Here is a 20,758-nt window from a genome sequence, read left to right as displayed (position 1 = left end):
GCGTTTCTGAAATTATGGTACTTCAAAAACTGCAGCCTTTGCGAATTGTGTCCAGTCAAATCAAAACTTCTATTTGATTGTGATTAATCTTGTATTTATGTAATGACAGAACTATATATAATGTAGAAACAGCCCCAGGACTTGTTTTGCATTCTATTTTCTATGTGATGACAGCCATAAGAAATGCATAGGATAAATTGGTAATTGACTTCATGCATAAGTAGACTACATTTATAGGGTCCATATTATGCTGTTTTCTGTTATTATAATGTTGTTTCCTCGTCAAAAAACATACTTGGAATGTGTTTTGTTTCTTTTACACATGTTAAACACACAAATCATACATATTTATTTAGATTTCTTCTCTCAAACAGAAAACTTAAAACAGATCTTCACTAGAATTATTTGGGTGATTTCAGACCTGTTATTGCCAATCTTTACTAAACAAAAGGTAAAGGCAAACATGCAAACTGCAGTCAAACTACAGCGGACCTACAGGCAAACTACATCTGAACTACAGGCAAACTAGAGCCAAACTACAGCCAAACTACAGCCGACCTACAGGCAAACTACATCTGAACTACAGGCAAACTAGAGCCAAACTACAGCCAAACTACAGCCGACCTACAGGCAAACTACATCTGAACTACAGGCAAACTAGAGCCAAACTACAGGCAAACTACAGCCGACCTACAGGCAAACTACAGACAAACTAGAGCCGACCTACATGCAAACTAGAGCTAAACTACAGCCAACCTACAGGCAAACTACATCTGAACTACAGGCAAACTAGAGTCAAACTACAGCTGACCTTCAGGCAAATTTCAGGTGAACTACAGCCAAACTATAGCCGACCTACAGGGAAAGTACGGCTGAACTACAGGCAAACTACAGCTGAACTACAGCCGAACTACAGCTGACCTACAGGCAAATTACAGCTAATCTACAGGCAAATTACAGCTGAACTACAGGCAAACTACAACTGAAGTACAGACAAACTAGAGCCAAACCTGCAACCGACCTACAGCCAATCTAGAGCCAAACTACAACCAAATTACAGTCGACCTACAGGCAAATTACAGCTGAACTACAGGCAAACTACAACTGAAGTACAGGCAAACTAGAGCCAAACTACAGCCAAATTACAGTCGACCTACAGGCAAATTACAGCTGAACTACAGGCAAACTACAGGTGAACTACAGGCAAACTAGAGCCAAACTACAGGCAAATTACAGTGGACCTATGGGCAAATTACAGCTGAACTACAGGTGAACTACAGGCAAACTACCACTGAACCACAGGCAAACTACAGCTGCACTACAGACAAATTACTGGCAAACTAGAGCTAAACTACAGCCAAATTACAGTCAACGTACAGGCAAATTACAGCTGAACTACAGGTGAACTACAGCTGGACCACAGGCAAACTATAGCCAAACTATAGCCGAACTACAGTCAAATTACAGCTGAACCACAGGTAAACTACAGGTGAACTATAGCCAAACTACAGCCGACCTGTAGGCAAAGTACATCTGAATTTTGAGCTTTGGAGATGTAGACAGATGAACACTAAAGGATTAGTCAAACATGTTTTTGATAAGATAACAACATGAGGACATTGCTTAAAGCTCACAAGAGTCAGTTCAGCGAAATATAAGACCTTTAAAAAACATCTTTAATCATCTCTAATCTCAATACTAAATCTGCTTTTTTTTTTTCCTTTTCCAACTAAGTTTTTCACCAGCTGGATGAAAATCTTGTTTATGTAGCTAGCTCCAAACACTCACACTCACCCCAGCAAAAATGTCAAACTAAAAATGACAAAGTTTAGATAGAAAAACATAACAGAAAGAGAAATATCCCAAAGATGTAATGGCCCACTACTATAATGCCTCTTATCATCCAATTGCAAAAACACAAGAGCTTACATCTATAATCTATAACTGCCGAGAGGAGCTCTACTTCAAACAGCCATTTTATTTCAAAGGGAGCAGTATTTTGTAAGATACTTGCACTTAGATAATTTATTCCTTGCAAAGTTTTAAGTACACTCTGGATTTGGAAAGCACAGAAGGTCACAGAGATCAAACCGGCCGTAAATGGGGCTAGTAAAATGTGATTATAAAGGCTAAAGTATGTAAAATAATAGTCTGTATCATTAGGCCGATGGAGGATGTTCAACTTTATATGAGCTGTTTAAAAATAATTTTGGTTCAGACCCAAGCTACTCTGAGTTAAGTGCAAGACAGATCTATAAATAAAACACACTTACTTCTCAGTGTATAAGGTAATCTATTTTTTATTTTTTTGTGTGCATTTTACTGGGATAACGTTGCCTTCATCCTTAAAAGTATCCTCCCTCTTTAAGTATTAGCAGTGACAAAGTAGTTTGGCTTGATAACAATGCATTAGTCTTGTATAAGTCTTGGGGCCACAACCTGAAGATCAGAAGTTTAGAAGTTCTATATTAAGCAGAACTGACTCTTGTGAACTTTCAGCCATGTTATAATGCTGTTACCTCCTCAAAAACATACATGGAGTTGTATTTTGCTTCATTCACAAAATGCTCTGTTCCACCTTGTGATATCAAGAAGTGGTAGTTTTCAAGTAAATAACTACTTTTTACCTTTTGGTAGTGTTGTAGTCAAGACCAAGACCTGTCCAAGACTACAGGGTTCCACGACCAGGACAAGGCCAAGACCTCAGAGGGTCAAGACCGAGACAAGACCAAGACTTTTAAAATTCAAGACCGAGACAAGACCGAGACCAGATCGAGACCACCTTTGTCATTTTCTAAATTTATTTGTATTTTACTGTTATTTTGGCACATTTATGTCATTTTTAAAAAACTATCTCCACTTTATCACTCATCAAGTGACCTTGAGACCATGACAAGACTGAGTCCAAGCACCTTCAAGACTGAGACAAGACAGAGTCCGAGGGTTTTCAAGACCGAGACAAGACCGAGTCCAAGCGCTTTCAAGACCGAGACAAGACCGAGTCTGAGCGCCTTCAAGACCGAGACAAGAGCGAGTCCGAGCGCTTTCAAGACCGAGACAAGACCGAGTTCGAGCGCCTTCAAGACCGAGACAAGACCGAGTCCGAAGACGCTTTCAAGACCGAGACAAGACCGAGTCCAAGCTCCTTCAAGACCGAGACAAGACTTTCAAGACCGAGACAAGACCAAGTCTGAGCGCCTTCAAGACCGAGACAAGACCGAGTTCAAGCTTCTTCAAGGCAAGGCAAGGCAAGGCAAGTTTATTTGTATAGCACAATTCGTACACAAAGTAATTCAAAGTGCTTTACAGAATAAGAAATACATTAAAATCATAATAAAAACAAATCAAAACATAAATAATCATGAGATTAAAATTAAAAAAGAGAGAAGAGTGCGGAATGAAAACCTTTCAGTTATATGCACAGTTAAACAGAAATGTTTTGAGTCTGGATTTAAACAGCGTCACAGAAGAGTCTGTCTCACATGTTCAGGAAGACTGTTCCAGGTTTTAGCTGCATGAACCTGAAACGCTGACTCCCCTTGTTTAGTCTGACTCTGGGCACCAGCAGGAGGCCGGTCCCTGAGCTCCTCAGAGTGCGAGATGTTCATATGACACTAACATGTCACAGATGACTTTGGTGCTCGGCCATGGAGAGACTTGTACACAAGCAGAGCTGCTTTAAAGTCTGTTCTCTGAGGCACAGGAAGCCAGTGCAGAGACCTGAGCACAGGACTTATGTGCTCGTACTTCCTAGTTCGAGTAAGGACCCGAGCTGCAGCGTTCTGGATGTTCTGCAGCGTCTCACAGCTCGTTTGGAGAGACCAGTGAGCAGACATTACAGTAGTCTAACTACTGGAGACAAACGCATGGATAAGTTTCTCCAAGTCTGATTTAGACAGTAAACCTTTGATTTTGCTATGTTTTTTAGATGGTAAAAGGCTGCAGATGTTATTGATTTTATGTGACTGTTAAAGTTCAAGTCTGAGTCCATTATTACCCCTAGATTTCTTGCCTGATTTGAAGGTTTTAGAGAGAGAGACTGGAGGTGACTGCTGACACTGTCCCTTTGTTTCTGTGGACCAAACACTATGACTTCAGTCTTGTCAGAGTTTAGCTGGAGAAAGTTGTTTTGCATCCACACACTGATCTGTTGGATGCAGTGACCAAGTGACTCCACTGGTCCATAGTCTCCTGCTGCCAGAGAGACGTAGATCTGAGTGTCGTCTGCATAATTGTGGTACGACACGTTATTGCTGCTTATTAACTGGCCTAATGGCAGCATGTAGAGATTGAACAACAGGGGGCCCAGGATTGACCCCTGAGGCACCCCAGGTCAGGGCCATGTCATCTGAGACACAGTTTCCAATTTCAACAAAATACTTCCTGTCTTCTAGATAGGACTTGAACCAGTTTAGTACAGTACCAGAAATGCCCACCAGTCCTCTAGTCTCTGTAAGAGGATCCCATGATCGACAGTGTCAAAAGCAGCACTCAGATCTAACAGGATCAAGACTGAGACTTTGCCTGCATCAGTGTTCAGGCGGATGTCATTTGTCACCTTGATAAGAGCAGTCTCAGTGCTGTGGTGGGCTCTAAAACCTGACTGGAAAACATCAAAGGAGTTGTTCATTTCAAGACCGAGACAAGACCGAGTTCAAGCTTCTTCAAGACCGAGACAAGACCGAGTCCAAGCTTCTTCAAGACCGAGACAAGACCGAGTTCAAGCTTCTTCAAGACCGAGTCCAAACGCGGTCAAGGCCGAGATGAGACGAAGATTGCAAGAAAAACGGTCTCTACTACACAACCTTTTGGTCAGATGGGCAATTGCAGGGCTGAAATTAGCCAAATGATTCTAGAGGTGTGTCTAGTTAAAAAACACAATGGAGTAGGTCCTGTATTACCACATGGCATGGAATGTTTTCAGTTTCAGAGAAGAACTCAGCCTAAATATACAGAGTTTGTGTGTTAAACATGTGTGAATGAAACAAAACAAAACTCCAGGTATGTTTTTGACAAGGAAACAACATTATAACATAGATCTTAGACACTTCCTTCGACAAATCGTATTGATCCACAAGGGAAATTATTTGGACACAGTTGCTCACACATCACAATATAATATAATAACAAAGAGTAAAAAATAGTACATCTGAAAATAGTGTAATATGGGCCATTTAAATCCTCCTCACACCAATTCTGTCATTGTATCCTAAGGCAAGACATTTCACCCAGCTTATATTAACCACTAATGATGTGAATGAATAATAACGTTAATAACAGCACTTAAAAAGGCTTCGAAAAAACTGTAGCCTCATTTACGCAAGGCTGCCATTCTGTGCCATTGTTGCTGTTGTTGTGTCTCTGTGCAAGACTCTCCTTGATATTGCCTGCTTCATAGTCAGGATTCAGGACATACTAGCAGTAAACTCTACAGTAAGGTCTCCAAAATTGAAACGTGCTGCTTCTATTAGGAAGATAACTCAAAAATACCCACTTCATAGAAATGATCCCTTTAAAAGCCAAACAACTTTAAGCTGTATTTCTAACAGCTCAGACCAGCTCTTGGCTTCAGCTGTGTAACTCTGCAGCTCTCAGTCTGTTGACACTGATCTCAGCCCCGCAGCTCCTCCACTCCTCTCTTTGCCACTGCTAAATATTTTCTTTATATAGAATTGCAGTACTTTTACCCACTCTGAAATTCACTAGTCCACTGGCACAGATAAGACAGACCCAGATTCTGCCATATTGTTTGGGAGATTTTTGGCTGGATTTGGGATTTTTCTAGTGTAACAATGTCCCCCGAGGAGCACCATCTCAAATGTTGCCAGCGTATTGTTTACTCAGGGAAGTACACAAGCCATATGTAAACTGCAATCATTCACAATACCCCAAGCCGGATTACTACATAATTAAAGCCGCGTTTGGCAAACATGGGAAAAGCATGTTGTGATTTGTCTGGAAGACGAGCAAATACAAGATTGAGGATAGAGTTGTCATTTGGAGACTGGGGAGGTAAGATTTCTAAAGTTAAAGGGAATTAGGAATCAAAATTTTATTCTTTGTAGTGATGCCACGATACTGAAATATCAAACTTGATTTTGACACAAAGGAATAGATGCATTTTGTGTAATATAGAAGCTTTAATCGACGAGTTTAATCCTTTTTCAGCATGGTATTATTGGAAAAATGTAAATGTATTCTGTCAGTTAAAATGATATTTTTCCAGACAGGTTTACAGACATTGACTTCTATTAAAATGATACAGGCAACTCTCTCAAAAATCTTCATATTTTTAATTTACTATTTTCTTAGCAAACCTATAACTTTGGTAATGACAAGGTACAAGGTAGGTCTTTATATTGACAGCTATATTGCTTGTCAACACAATTCTCACTGAAAGTTCACGCAGAATGTAATTTACTTTGACACCACAAAATGAAAACGTCATTCACGAGATGCTTTAGAGAGATAATTTGAAACTTTTATGCAATATATTTTGACACCACTTGATAGTTACTACTTACAAATGTGCGATACTGAATGAATACAGCTTATTCATTATTAGTTTTGGCATGACACTTGCAATACTGTTTCCGACACTATGATAATAATAAAAACACTCTTTTTTTAGACATGTCAGTTTCAACATCAAATCATAGAACTTTTTTTAATATTATGAAGCGGTCTTACATCTGTGTTATTTCTCAGTAGTTCCACGATCTGCATGTAGGTCTGCAGTATACAGTTCTGACACATGAGAGAGCGAGTGACTCTCCTGTCCTCAGTAGGGCCAGTGTTTCTATGTTTATTCCTTTCACTACGACATATATGCGTGAATTGAGATTTTCTGTGCTCACAAAAATGAAGATAAAGCACAGAAACAGACTGAATGCTGCGCCTGATCTGTGTGTTGTGTTCTCCTCCTGCACCCAGACTGGAACACACTACAAAAACGCAGACAGGCAGAACTATCTCATTAGAAATGTTGAAATGTTAAGACATGTTTTGAATTGAATGCTGAAAAGAAAAAGAAATGGGCTACATTTAATGTTCAAATAGGCGACTTATGGATCCTTTTATTGCTGCTTCAAATACTGTTTCTCATTGTTTAACCCTCTCAGGCTCAAATTAAGTTTTAGTAACAGGAAAAATCTGATATTTGGGGAAAATTATCATATAGGGTAATAATATACAATCCTGACCTTTTTTTTTGACAGAGATCTTCACATCCAATGCGTTCTGGGATGTTGCAGATTTGCAACATTGACCCAGTGTGGTAAATTAACACTGCAAGACTGAAAATGATAGGAACACTAACTTTATTTGTATATCACTTTTCATAACAATGAAAACAAAACGTCACTTTTTCGTGTGGTACTCCAAGAAACAATTTTTATCCTTTGTAATGCACAAAAGTACTTTGGACTTCTGGCAGGCCGTTTGCATGTAGCCGTTCTTGCACAATCTGCATCGTCCATGTTTATCAGCATGGATGGGAGAAAAGGCTCCTGAGTAAAAAAGGCTCATAAAATATGGATGTGGAGTAAGTAGGTAATTGGCATTTAGCTGTTGCAATTCTGCAACGCCTGCCTTAAAACTTGAGTAATACTAATTGTTCAGAGAGACACGATCACTCAGTCAACAGTAAAATATCCTCATTAATGTTCATTAATGTTCAAATCCACCTTTATTTTGTGATTTACGAATAATGTCTGTTGACTTGGGTTGCGAAAGTTTGTGACTTTTAAAATATGGGTCCCCAGAAAAAAAGTTTGGGAAACACTGCTATAGTGGTCCATGGAGGCGTATACTAGTCTGTGTAGTTTTGTTTGATACATCTCATGATTCTAAAGATAGTCAAGAAAGGTTCATTTCTCCTGTGAATGTGACTTTAGAATCAATACCTGAGAGATACCTCAAATGAATATCTAGTTTCTATACTAGTTTTCACCAGTGTGCTTACAGAATACTAAATACTAGGGGTGTAACATCTAATGTCCAAGTCTCACGATACGATATTGTCACGGTATGAACCTCATGGTATGATATTTATTGCGATATCGTGGAAAAGCTCACGATGTGGTGGGGAGGCTCATGATTAGGGATGTAACAGTATCCAAATCTCTCTGTACAGTATTTTCACGATATACATCTCACGGTACGATATTTATTGCGATATTTTGGGGAGGCGAACAAAACTGTTAATTTACTTTTTCCTCTTAAAATGCCTTGACAAGACCTAAGACTTAAAAGGGCTTAGAACTGTTATTTTTTCTTGTAGTCTGCACTGAAATGGAGCAAAGGATCATGGTCTATGTAGTTCTCTGTCTTTTTTTAGCGATTGCTGCACCATAAGTCTTAATTTAAGCAAAGACACTTGTAATTCGATATATTGTGATGGTCCCCGATATTATTGTGAGAACTTTGATGATACGATATCACAATATTTTGGTTATTGTTACATGCCTACTCAATACCTGCATTAAAATGTATTTTGTAACATATTCTGATACACGGTCCAGTCAGAGTACTTTATTCTGAATACTTGGACTACTTTTATACCAAGCTGCAATATACAGCTTGATTTTTGTTGCATTATTTGTTATGCATTAATTTATGTCTAACTGGAGACGAAAAATCACATATGTGCGTACTGTAAGAGCTGTGTTTTCAATTTTTTATCAGTAATACTGTGCAGTTCAAAGCCAAAATTAAGAACCACAAACATGTATTCCTTGAAAAAGTCACTATACCAGAAAACAGGCACAGATTATATATTTTCAGTACATGTATTTATTTACTTCCCAGCACTGGTTTTAGTATTGATTTGTTTTGATTTTCGATATTTTTGACAACCCCATTCTTTATTACACCACAGACTTTGCATTATCTTCTCATCAACTTGTCAGAGAATACACTTCAACCATCAACACAACGTGACGATATGGAGGTTGATAGTGAATATGTGGTTGCCGTGGTAACTGTCTGTGGAAGCACATAATTGGTGGAGATTAGAATGAGTTGAAGACAGAAAGGTCAGCGGGTCGGAGGAGTTGTTTCTGTATATCCGTGGAAATACAGTGTTGTAAGAGAAAAACTGGAGGATTTAAGGGATTTAGGAAAAACATATCTGCGCGCATTCCCACAGCTCCGAGTGAGGGGTGGAAAGGAGTTCAGGCTGACAGGGCTTATGGCTGCTTTAAACTAGCTAAACTTATTACTGCTTCAGCTAGTGTTACGAGTCGATCATTTTATGGTTCGATTTAGGGCGACAAAATAAATCAGAAAATTATCGGCGCTGTGTAAAGTAGGTAGGTAAAGTATTCCATTAATCATCTTTAATCCTAATCCCCAATTGGTTCCTGGGTTGGTCGGATTGCGGTTTTTGACGCAGTTTGATTGGGCAACCACTATTTAACATTCATGGTAAAGGGGTTTGCCACCTGTATCTGTATCTATCCATGTTCCGCGGTATGGTAATAAACTTAGATATTTTTTTAGAGGAAAAAATGTGCATTGTCACCTCTCCACAGATCTGACCTGTACATTGGCCTGCTGGCGTCACCTGCTTGTCTCCTTAAGTGTGGAACGTCCAGTCAAATAATAATATCATTAATACCAATAACATCTCAATAGAAACGAGCAGGTGATGGACCCTCCACCAGAATAGTTACACAGTGGACCTTTAAATACTTCACATACACACACAGAAAGAGACTGGACTGGACCATCTTGGATCTTGAATGATGATTTTAAAAAGGTGCATCAGATTTTTGCTGGGACAATACGGAATTTTGGACAGAGGACCTCATTTCCTAGTGAGCCAGAGTGTTTGACACGTGTGGAGACACTTTTTTAAATATTCCATCCAGTCCTTGTATTTGCAGAGGTCGCTGGTGCTAGGCTAGTGCACGTCAATGGCCATAGTTAGCCTGCCACTAAAACCAGTCTTACCCACTCCACAAAACACCAGAAGCAAAACAATTTTAATGCCAGACTGTCGATATGAATGTCTGTGTTGATAGAATAATTTTAGTAAAACCAATGAGTGAGTTTTACTTCCTGATAGAAAGCCTGGCAGCCGCGGACTGACATCACCTAGCACCTATCTTACTGGCAAAGTAAAATTCCGCTGCTGCTGAGAAAATAGTCCCTCAACATGCGACGATTCATGCGATACAAGGTTAGTTTTATTTCAAACATTATATTATAGTTCTGTTTCTCTAAGGTTTTCACCCGCTATTCCAGACTTATCATGATTAGAGCTAACCCTGTCCTCAAGATTATCAACTCTGGCTCCCACTGTCTTGAGCGACACTTGCATTGTGTTCATGCAATTTTGCAGAATTTTGTCGAGTTTGGAGTCAAAGTGGGACAGCATGTTGTTTTTAAATTGCTGTAGAGTGACAGGGTTTTGTTGATTACAGGCTGGCCCAACTTCGAATCCATGTTGTTAGTTGAGCAACAAAGGAAGTATGGAAAACTTGATGAGTTCAGATGCCAAACAGATCCACAGAGTACACAGAAAAATGCAAGAAGTTGGGCAGATTTAGTGCATTATAATATACAGACTGAGATTTCCACTTTTGCTCACACCAGCCCCACTGCTCTGTCGGCCATGTTGAAACTAGAGCCCGACCGATATGGATTTTGCTCTGGCCGATATGAACCCGATATAATGGAAGTTGAAGCTGCCGATAGCCGATATAATCGCCGATATATTTAGTGATGTAAAAATTCACTGTAAATGTTGAATTGTTTAAAAAAACTTAGGTTTGGCTCTGGTGGATTTTAAATTGAGTTTATTTAGGCAACATTTATTGTTATTCTGCCTCTTTACATCATATTTACAGACAGTAGGTTGGCTTAATGGCATTTTTGCATCACATTCTAGACAATAGTGATGGGTATTCCAGTTCTTTTTAGAGAACCGGCTCTTTTGGCTCGGCTCACTAAAAGCTGCTGGTTCTTTTGGCTCCCAAGTCAGATTGTTTTGTTGCAAGCAGGACTAAAGCACGTCTAAAGCAGGACTGAATCAGGACTGAACCAGGTCTAAACCAGGACTGAAAAAGGACTAAACCGGGACTTATTTATTTTATGCTAAACTACAGTCAAATATGCTCGTTTATTTTTATTTTTTTTAATCCTATGTACACGCAAATTTCTCAAAGTTTCGTTTTGAGCCGCTGCCGCTGTCAGAACCACGAATCTGCACGCGGCGTGAAGAGAAAAAAAAGTGAGAGAAAGAGAAAACACGGCTCCCAATAAGGATCAGGCTCCCGTCGTTCCCTTTAAAAGAGCCGGTTCTAAGAGTCATTTCGTTCGCGACGGACCCATAACTAGTAAAGAAAGTAGCGCTATTAGCCTTTAGCCGTAAATACGTGCGCGCCGCGGTAATTAATTATATGCGCAAATGTCATAATTCACACGTCTGTTCACAGCTCATTTACATATCAGTGCAGGTCCAGTATATACGGCCAAATATAGTCACTTTAGAACAGACCAATAGAAAACAGTCTGTTTATGTGCGGGAGCTACAGCAGCTAACCCATAACAAATGACAAAAAACTAGCTTCAGAGTCGACATATTTCCAACACTCACCGTTCATACAGGCTCCTCCTCACATCACAAATCTGCACTAATAAATGTCCTTTTAATCCAGACTCAAACCGATTGTCCGTAAAAAGAATATAATCTCAGTGTTTGGATCTGTGTCTGCAGGTGTAAACAAACACACGTGAGTGACGCCACTCTGTGGTGTGTTCAGGGTCAGTACGGACACACACAGACAAATGACTCCGTAGATAAATACTGATGTGGAGCCACATATTAGGACATTTGTCTGTCTGTAAATTGGATTAAATGAACAGAATGTAGAGAGTCTAAGCTTTATAACGAGGTATAACATGCCCACGTGAAATATCGGCCCCTATCAGCAAGCATATCAGCCGATAGCCGATATGCCTAAAGTTGCCCATATCAGCCGATAATATCGGCCAACCGATATATCGGTCGGGCTCTAGTTGAAACAGGTGAAAAAGTGTTTCCACACATCTCCAACACTCTGGCTAACTAGGAAACAGGTCCTATGTCCAAAATTCCGGACTGTCCCTTTAAAAATGTGAAAATAAAACTAGTTTATTTTGTTTTGCAGTGGTCCAGAGTTATTCCTCACTTACCTTATGCATTCCAAACATCCTAACTATTCATTGTGATGAGTTTATGTGCTCTTTTCACAACTCTCGCAGCGACAGTAAGCGTAACAACTAGCATGCCAACACACACCTCCTGATTATCAAATAAAATACTTTCTAATTAGATGCAGACAGTACGCAGTAGACATATTTTGACCTCAAGAGCCACTTATACAATATATCTGTACTGGGGCAAGACACATTTTGCACAAAACATGGTATAAAAATTAGGTACAGGACTTTTAAGTTGTGTGTGAAAAAGTAAGACGAGTCAATATAAATAAGTTGTTAAAAAAAATAATTGAACAAAGCTCTGAAAATCAAATTAAATAAAGAGGCCATGCTTATTATATCATTCCAGTGTTGTCCCTTCAGGATATTCAAATCCACCACTTTACAGTCACACTATATTGTTATGCAAAAGACCATAGCTTAGTAATTAAGCGTAAGAAAACATGATTGCATTTCTGTCATACTAAACAGACCGGGTGTGTGTCGGAGCCTTGTGTACAACAGCTGCCATAGTTGTCTGCTGTTTCTTTGTGTGAGACAGTCTGTATGACTGTGGGTTTTGTGCATATCCCCCAGCCGCTGACAAGAAATCTACTGATACTGTGCAGTGACATCATGCTGAGGGTGTTCTGAATGGATGTCTATGGCCGAATGGTCAGAAGTTACCATGGTGACACAATGGACACACTAGCAAACACAGGCAAACAAGATTTAAGATTTATGTGTTTGGTATTTAAAGTGAGAGTGTGTAACTGAAAAACGGTTGGCGACTGTTCATTTATTTAAGTTTTAGTCATTGTGATTTATTTTAATTAATTTTTTTAATTTTTTCGTTTTAATCAATATAAATATTTTATTGGCAAAAATATGGCAAAAAAATAAATAAATACAAAAATTAAATTTACATATCTTCCTGAAAATTTTAACTGAACATTTTTCATACATTTTGACTGTTGAGATTTTTGTCATATTCAATCATATTAATCCTCAAAATTATCCATCACATTTTTAGACTTTAATATGGGTACGCATTTTGAACACCAATTAAATCACCACAGTTTTAATACATCAGGGTTCATAGTGTTCTTTTACTAAATTTCCCAATAGTGAATAAAGTAAAATGCAGGCATTAAACGTGCCCATCTTACATTTGCATGTGTTGTACTGACCAAGAACATTGCATTCTTACCAGAGGTGGGGACTTGCAAGTCGTGACTTGGATTCGAGTCAGACTTGAGTCTCTATTTTTAGGACTTGGTAATTGACTTGATAAAATGGACTAAGACTTGGGACTCAACTTGGACTTGAAGGTCAGTGACTTGGGACTTGACTCGGACTTGGGGCCTGTGACTTGAGAAGACTTGATGCTTTTCTTAAAAAAAATATGTTTTAAGAAAATACTTTTTTCCTTACAGTTAATAAATGTGGTGCTGAATTTTACAGGAACAAACCGAAACATGTCCCTCCCACTTTTATGTTTGTTACTTTGGATTTAACTGAAGTACTGTGATGTGGTATCCTTAAATGTACTACAGTAATATTCAGAACAATACAGTACAACACAGTATATACAGTACAATACAGTGAAACAATAAGAACCGCACATGATCCTTCCATTTCAGTGCTCAACTCAGTCAGCTGTTATTAAGCACTTTTAATCTTAATTCTTTCTATTCTGACTGTAATAATTCACAGTAAGATCTTGACAAGACATTTAAAAAGGAAAAATTAGCATTTCTACAACTCTTATATAAATATACCATGACTTTTTAAGTACAATTTGGCTTAAAATTCAAATAAATTGCAAAAATCTAAAGACTTGAAATTACTTGAAGCTCAAAGCAGACGACTTAGACTTGACTTGGACTTATGGGCCAGTGATTCGAGACCCGACTGGGACATGCATGTGTTTGATTTGGGACTTGACTTGGACTTGAGGTCAAAGACTTGAGACTTACTTGAGACTTGCAAAACAACAACTTGATCCCTTCTCTGATTCTTTGTATGAGTGGGCTTGCCTCTCCACAGATCTGAGATGAAACTTGGCCCCGTGGTGTCACCTAAGATAAATAAGTGTTAAATGAGTAAGCATAATGCCATACTGTGGAACATTCCAGGCAATATGTCCATAGAAAGAAGCTGGTGACGGACCCTCCACCAGAAAAGTTACACAGTGACCCTTTAACGTGTGGTATTTTTGCTTGCGACCACAATGAGCTTGATCTGCTGACGTGCCCCATTTCTCAGTAAACCCACACGGACCCCGAACATGAATTATTCACCGCTGTCACACGAGGACGAATCAGCCAAAATAAACTTTTACAAGAGTCTGTGCTGATGCCATGTATTTTCTGTGCTATTTAAGTACAGCTTACTTTTATTTTTCTAATGGCAAGATGGAACAATATTGGACATGATAGCCTTGGGAGTATCTTCAGAAAATGATGACTTTGTTAGCTCTACTTCAACTTGTTTTTAATAAAGAAATGTGTAATATTGAGCAATTTGAAGGCGAGAGAAAGTATTGAATCTGAAATTGAGTTGTCACATTCTTTTCATAGATTTCTGTACGTCTCCTTATGCATACGTCTGCTGATTTGTTTCAATATTTTTTCATAGTAAACTAGTACACTGATTTAAACATAGATCCAGTGTATATTGTATAAGTATATTGATCATAATACTGTATAGCGCACATGGTACTATATATTGTACGAAATCATGAGGTGGCTAGTAGTAAAAAAAAAAAAAAAAACACTATCAGTAATAATCAATACTTCACTTTGGCAATCAGCCTGACTGTGGTGTGGAAGAAGCTGCTATGGAAGCGGGCGGTGTAGTTTAGTCCTGATGCTGGCTGCCCTGCTTTAGTCCTGCTTTAGTCCTGCTTTAGTCCTGCTTTAGTCCTGCTTTAGGCCTGGTTTAGTTTTAGTTTAGTCCTGGTGTAGTCCTGGTGTAGTTTTGGTTTAGTCCTGGTCTAATCCTGGTTTAGTCCTGGTCTAGTCCTGGTTTAGTCCTGATGCTGGCTGCCCTGCTTTAGTCTTGCTTTAATCCTGGTTTAGTTCTTGTTTAGTCCTGGTCTAGTCCTGGTTTAGTCCTGGTTTAGTCCTGATGCTGGCTGCCCTGCTTTAGTCTTGCTTTAATCCTGGTTTAGTTCTTGTTTAGTCTGTCCTGGTCTAGTCCTGGTTTAGTCCTGGTTTAGTCCTGATGCTGGCTGCCTGCTTTAGTCTTGCTTTAATCCTGGTTTAGTTCTTGTTTAGTCCTGGTCTAGGCCTGGTCTAGTCCTGGTCTAGTCCTGGTTTAGTCCTGGTTTAGTCCTGGTTTAGTCCTGGTTTAGTCCTGATGCTGGCTGCCCTGCTTTAGTCTTGCTTTTATCCTGGTTTCGTCCTGGTTTAGTTCTGGTTTAGTCTGTTTACTCCTGGTTTAGTTCCAGTTTAGTCCTGGTTAAGTCCTGATGCTGGCTGCCCTGCTTTGCTTTTAGTCCTGGTTTAGTCCTGGTTTAGTCCTGGTTTAGTCCTGATGCTGGCTGCCCTGCTTTAGTCTTGCTTTTATCCTGGTTTCCTCCTGGTTTAGTTCTGGTTTAGTCTTTGTTTACTCCTGGTTTAGTTCTAGTTTAGTCCTGGTTAAGTCCTGATGCTGGCTGCCCTGTTTTGCTTTTATTCCTGGTTTAGTTCTGGTTTAGTCCTGGTTTAGTCCTGATGCTGGCTGCCCTGCTTTAGTCTTGCTTTAATCCTGGTTTTGCCCTGGTTTAGTTCTGGTTTAGTCCTGGTTTAATTCTAGTTTAGTCCTGGTTAAGTCCTGGTTTAGTCCTGGTTAAATCCTGGTTTCGTTCTGGTTTAGTCCTTGTTTACTCCTGGTTTAGTTCTAGTTTAGTCTTGGTTTAGTCCTGATGCTGGCTGCCCTGCTTTAGTCTTGGTTTAATCCTGGTTTCGTCCTGGTTTAGTTCTGGTTTAGTCCTTGTTTACACCTGGTTTAGTCCTGGTTTACTTTTGGTTTAGTTCTGGTTTAGTGAGGCTGGCTGCTACTGTATGTGTCTGTGTGTCAGTCTCTCTGCAGTCTTGGTTCTCTGTAGTAAAGTCTTGCACGATGACTGTATGTATGAAAAGCTAATAATGATCTTTTTATAATTTCAGGCAGTACTCTGGAGATACAAGTTCTCTCAGCTCAAAGGCTCATCGGACGATGGCAAAAGCAAGATCAAGTTTCTGTTCCAAAACCAGGACTCCAAATCGATCGAAGCAAAGGTAAACCCACCTCAACAAAAAACAAGATCTACATTCCCATTGATTGAAAGAGACAGTATGTAAGAGTTCGATTTTAAACTTTGTAAACATGACCTCTGTCCGCAGAGACATGTTCAAATCAAAAGGCAGGGGTGACAGAAGATCAGTTGGTAGAGCGTTTGTTGACGGTATGAATCCTGCTCTCAACATAAACTTTATTGATTGAGCGGTCAGATTCACTGGCCTACAGGTCGGAGGTGCATTCCAAGCTCCCACAGATGTCTTGTTGTGTCCTTGGGCAAGACTTTTAACCCAGCTCACCTCTCCTCTAGCGTCCAACTGACTGATAACAACTGCAATGCCGATGAATTCCTGATTGGACATGTATGTAATAATATGTTTTGGTTCCCGTGAGGATTATGCAGTCAAATACCAGGATGATCACTTTTCTATCATTTGAGTTGCCAGTTCCTAAAACCAGTTGGAAATAAACCCCAAATGACTCTCTTTATAATCTGAATAGCTCAGTGAGTGAATTCTGGAGGTTCTGAGCTTTCCTTTAAATGTGCTATAAAACCTTTGGGTTGGGGATCCGTCACCTGCTTGTTTGTGTCTATGGATACGTCATTGCTCTGCTCTGGAATGTTCCACAGTATGATATGATCAACAGCTCTACCTCCATCCATCCTTTTTCTTCTGCTTATCCGGGGCCGGGTCGCGGGGGCGGCGGTCTAAGCAGGGACTCCCAGACTTCCTTCAGTTCCTACAGTTATTTTTTTATTATTTATAGCTCAAAAATACCTAATTCTGACTATGAGCAGGGTTGCCTTTCCACAGATCTGACCTGTAACTTGGTCCGGTTTGGTCTCGATGAAGATAGTAAATAGTCACATCTTTATAGAGAGCTTTTCCACCAAAGAACCACACACAGTTCAGAATTCAATCAATCAATCAATCAAACTTTATTTATAAAGCGCTTTTCATACAAAAACGTAACACAAAGTGCTTTACAGTGATTAAAAACAATCCCGCATTTCCATCCACCCACCCACTTATCCAACCCCACACCTGCCCAACTCCACACAACCAAACAACCCAGACACGCACACCCACTCGCACACACACACACACACACACACACACACACACACACACACACACACACACACGCCCTAAGATAGTAAAATACATAAAATCCCCTATAGTAAAATGTGAGGCTGAATACAGGCGAACCAGTTGAGAAAACATCATCAGAGGAGCCGTCTACATCAGGGAGCAGAGAGTCGTCCACCACCACCAGGAACCACCACAGGAGTCCAGGGGAGAGATGAAGCCCAAGCACCAACCCTCCACCAGGAGCCCACGGGACAGAACCCGGCAGCCACAGCCGACCTCCGCTCCCGATGCAGAGGCTCCTACAGAGGAAACACTGGAAATCCTAAAAAATATGCCTAAAATAAATAAATATACTAAAATGTGTACAATAGAAACAGGTAAAAGTATAAGAATTTAATCAAAAGCTAAGCTAAAAAGGTGGGTCTTGAGCCTGCTCTTAAAAACATGAACGTTCTCTGCAGCCCTGAGCTCCTCCGGCAGGCAGTTCCATAGACGGGGGCCATAATACTGAAAAGACGCCTCTCTCCGTGAGTGTGTGTCCTGACTTTGGGAATGAGCAGGAGCCTGCTGCCGGAGGAGCGCAGGGACCGCGAGGGTTCATAGGGTACAAGCAGTTCTGAAAGATAAGAGGGCCCAAGACCATTAAGACATTTAAAGACCAGTAAAAGAACTTTAAAATCGATCCTGAAACTCACAGGGAGCCAATGCAGTGATTTTAAAACCGGTGTAATGTGGTCCCGCCCTCTGGTCCTCGTCAGGACACGTGCTGCTGAATTTTGTAATAATTGCAAACCTGAAATACACTTTTTGGGAAGACCAGAGAGCAAACATATACCAGTGTACGCAGACAATGGGGGTAACGTGGGTTAAGTGTCTTGCCCGAGGACACAACGGCATTCATCTATAGGAGATGGGAGCTAGAATCACACCTTTAACCTGTGGGTCATCAATAGGGCTGGGTATCATTAAGAAGTTGCCGATACGATACATATCTCGATACACAGGCCATGATACGATACATATCTCGATACAGTGCACTTTCGATTCGATACGATATATTTCAAATCAATTCGATACGGTTCAATAAAAAATAAAGGCTAAATCATGGCTGTGATACTAAAAGTCTTTGTTAAATCACTTCTTGTCCAAAGTTCATATGAAACACAAACATTTTAATCATCAAAACAGTAGAAATGTCAAATGTGTCGCATAAATGAGTTTCCTTTCACTCCACAAGCAACAAAACTGTAGCACTGTAACAAAATAATTTAGTAAAACACACCTAAAAATCCTCTTGGTGATATATCGATACAGCAGCCCACGATATTGATACTGTATCGTCACATTAAACGATACAATATATCGATATTTTTGCACACCCCTAGTCATCAACCAATTATGTTGATGTTGAGAGCAGGATTCTAATCGCTCTACCAACTGAGCTACCGTCGCCCATAGATAGAAAGGTTTAATGCCATACTGTGAAACATCCCAGACAAAGCAATAACATCTCCATGGAGAAACGCATTTGACAGACACTCCACCAGAAAAGTTACTCAGTGCTCCTTTAACTTTTTATCTTACCCCTCTCAGGAGCTGGAGTTCTCAAACCTATTCGCCGTGCTCCACTGCATCCACGCTTTCTTCGCTGCCAAAGTCGCCTGTCTGGACCCCATGTTCGTGGAGAGCCAGGCCAACGCCACCGCCACCGGGATAGCCTCGCTGTCCGGGATTTCCTGCAACTCCCAACCTCCCAAACTGAAATACGTCACTTGACAGGAGCTACTCTGTACGGACCTCTAACCAAGTCAAACAAGTCAGGCTCTGTGAAGTCAGGATCGTGGGAGATACGACTTTGAAGGACTACACATGGGAGCTCGCTTTTAAAACTGTAAAGACTTTTGCAAAAGACTTCTAGATCTTATAAAAGAAACTATGGACACAAATGTGCACATGTTTTTAAGTCAAATATAACTTTATCTTGATACATTCACCACAAGTCAATGCAGTTTCTCCTCTCCTCTGTCAGCTTTTCTATGTAGACCTTCACAAACTATTTTTTCCACATGCTGTTTATCACTTGAATTACCGCAGAGGATATGTGTGGATGCTTACGAGATGGTTTAATTATTTCAGGTACTCAAGGTAAACTACTCAATGCAGTCAAATGATACCTATAAAAGAAAATGAATGGGCCCAGAGTGAGATTTTACTTGTACAATTTGAAAGGGGACATATTATGCTAAATCAGCTTTTATGAGATTTTAACCACGTTATAATGGGTTTCCTCTCATCGTTACAGGGCTTATATTGAGCTATTTTCTGATCTAGGTTAAAATGTTGTTTCCACGTCACAAACATACCTGCTTCATGACATCACAAGGTGGAACAGAGCATTTTGAGCTTTGGAGATGCAGACAGAATAATAATAAAGGGTTACTCAAATATATGTGAATGAAAAAAACACAACTCTGGGTATGTTTTTGAAGAGGTAACAACATTATAACATTTTTAAGATCACAAGAATCGATTTTGTGTAATGCAGGACCTTTACATTACTCAAAGTTGTATTCTGATTGACATAATAATCTTGTATTGTTCTGCATCTGTGGCTTAAAAGCTCAAAAAATTTTCACCTACCCCTTGTCTCCACCTAGCCAGATTCATGAGTCGGTTTCACTTTGTAGAAACTGTCTGTCCTTGCAGCATTAGGATTCATTCGCTTTACAGCAGGCAGGTACTTTTTTAATTTAACCAGTCGCTACTATTTGATCTTGACACATGTGATGTGCCACTAATGGGACTAACTAAGATTTTCCTAAATCCCATAGAAAGAAGGGCAATAACATCTTCCCCCTTGATGAAATTCACCAAACATTCTGTTTGTTCCGGCTTTAAACCCTTGTTCTCGGGAATCGTTGCCAACACAGAATGTATTGCTCTTCGCTGACTGGCTGATGCCTGAACTCGCATTTCCAGGGTTTTTGCGAACTGTCTAGTGTATTCTGATTCCTGACCTAGTCACTGGAGAGAAATTAAATTGAGCGGAGGCACTAGGTGGTGCCAGCCTGGCTAGTCTCCACTCACTTCCCTATAATAAGGCGCATTTATTTAAACATTTTTCTTTCAAGTGTTACATAATATTTTGTACAATGTTAATAAAAATGAAAAACATGTACATTAAAATCCAAAAGCTACATTGCTGGGGTCAA

The 20,758-nt window shown here is 39.9% G+C and overlaps 1 protein-coding gene across 1 annotated transcript in view; it reads left to right on the top strand.

Annotated features, from left to right (window-relative positions):
* The window catches only part of sntg1 (syntrophin, gamma 1), a 187,396-nt gene extending 168,074 nt beyond the window's left edge, over positions 1-19,322 (top strand). The window contains exons 17-18 of the mRNA XM_055151904.1: positions 16,341-16,451; positions 19,140-19,322. Of these exons, the coding sequence (XP_055007879.1) occupies positions 16,341-16,451; positions 19,140-19,322 (294 nt within the window). The remainder of the gene's footprint in view (positions 1-16,340; positions 16,452-19,139) is intronic.
* Positions 19,323-20,758: the final 1,436 nt, after the last annotated feature.

This window comes from Boleophthalmus pectinirostris, unplaced genomic scaffold (assembly GCF_026225935.1).
Source record: "Boleophthalmus pectinirostris isolate CB_2022bp ecotype Guang Dong unplaced genomic scaffold, ASM2622593v1 HiC_scaffold_16, whole genome shotgun sequence".
Taxonomy (NCBI): domain Eukaryota; kingdom Metazoa; phylum Chordata; class Actinopteri; order Gobiiformes; family Gobiidae; genus Boleophthalmus; species Boleophthalmus pectinirostris.
The sequence above is the reverse complement of the archived record's forward strand: the minus strand, read 5'-3'. Positions and strand labels throughout refer to the sequence as shown.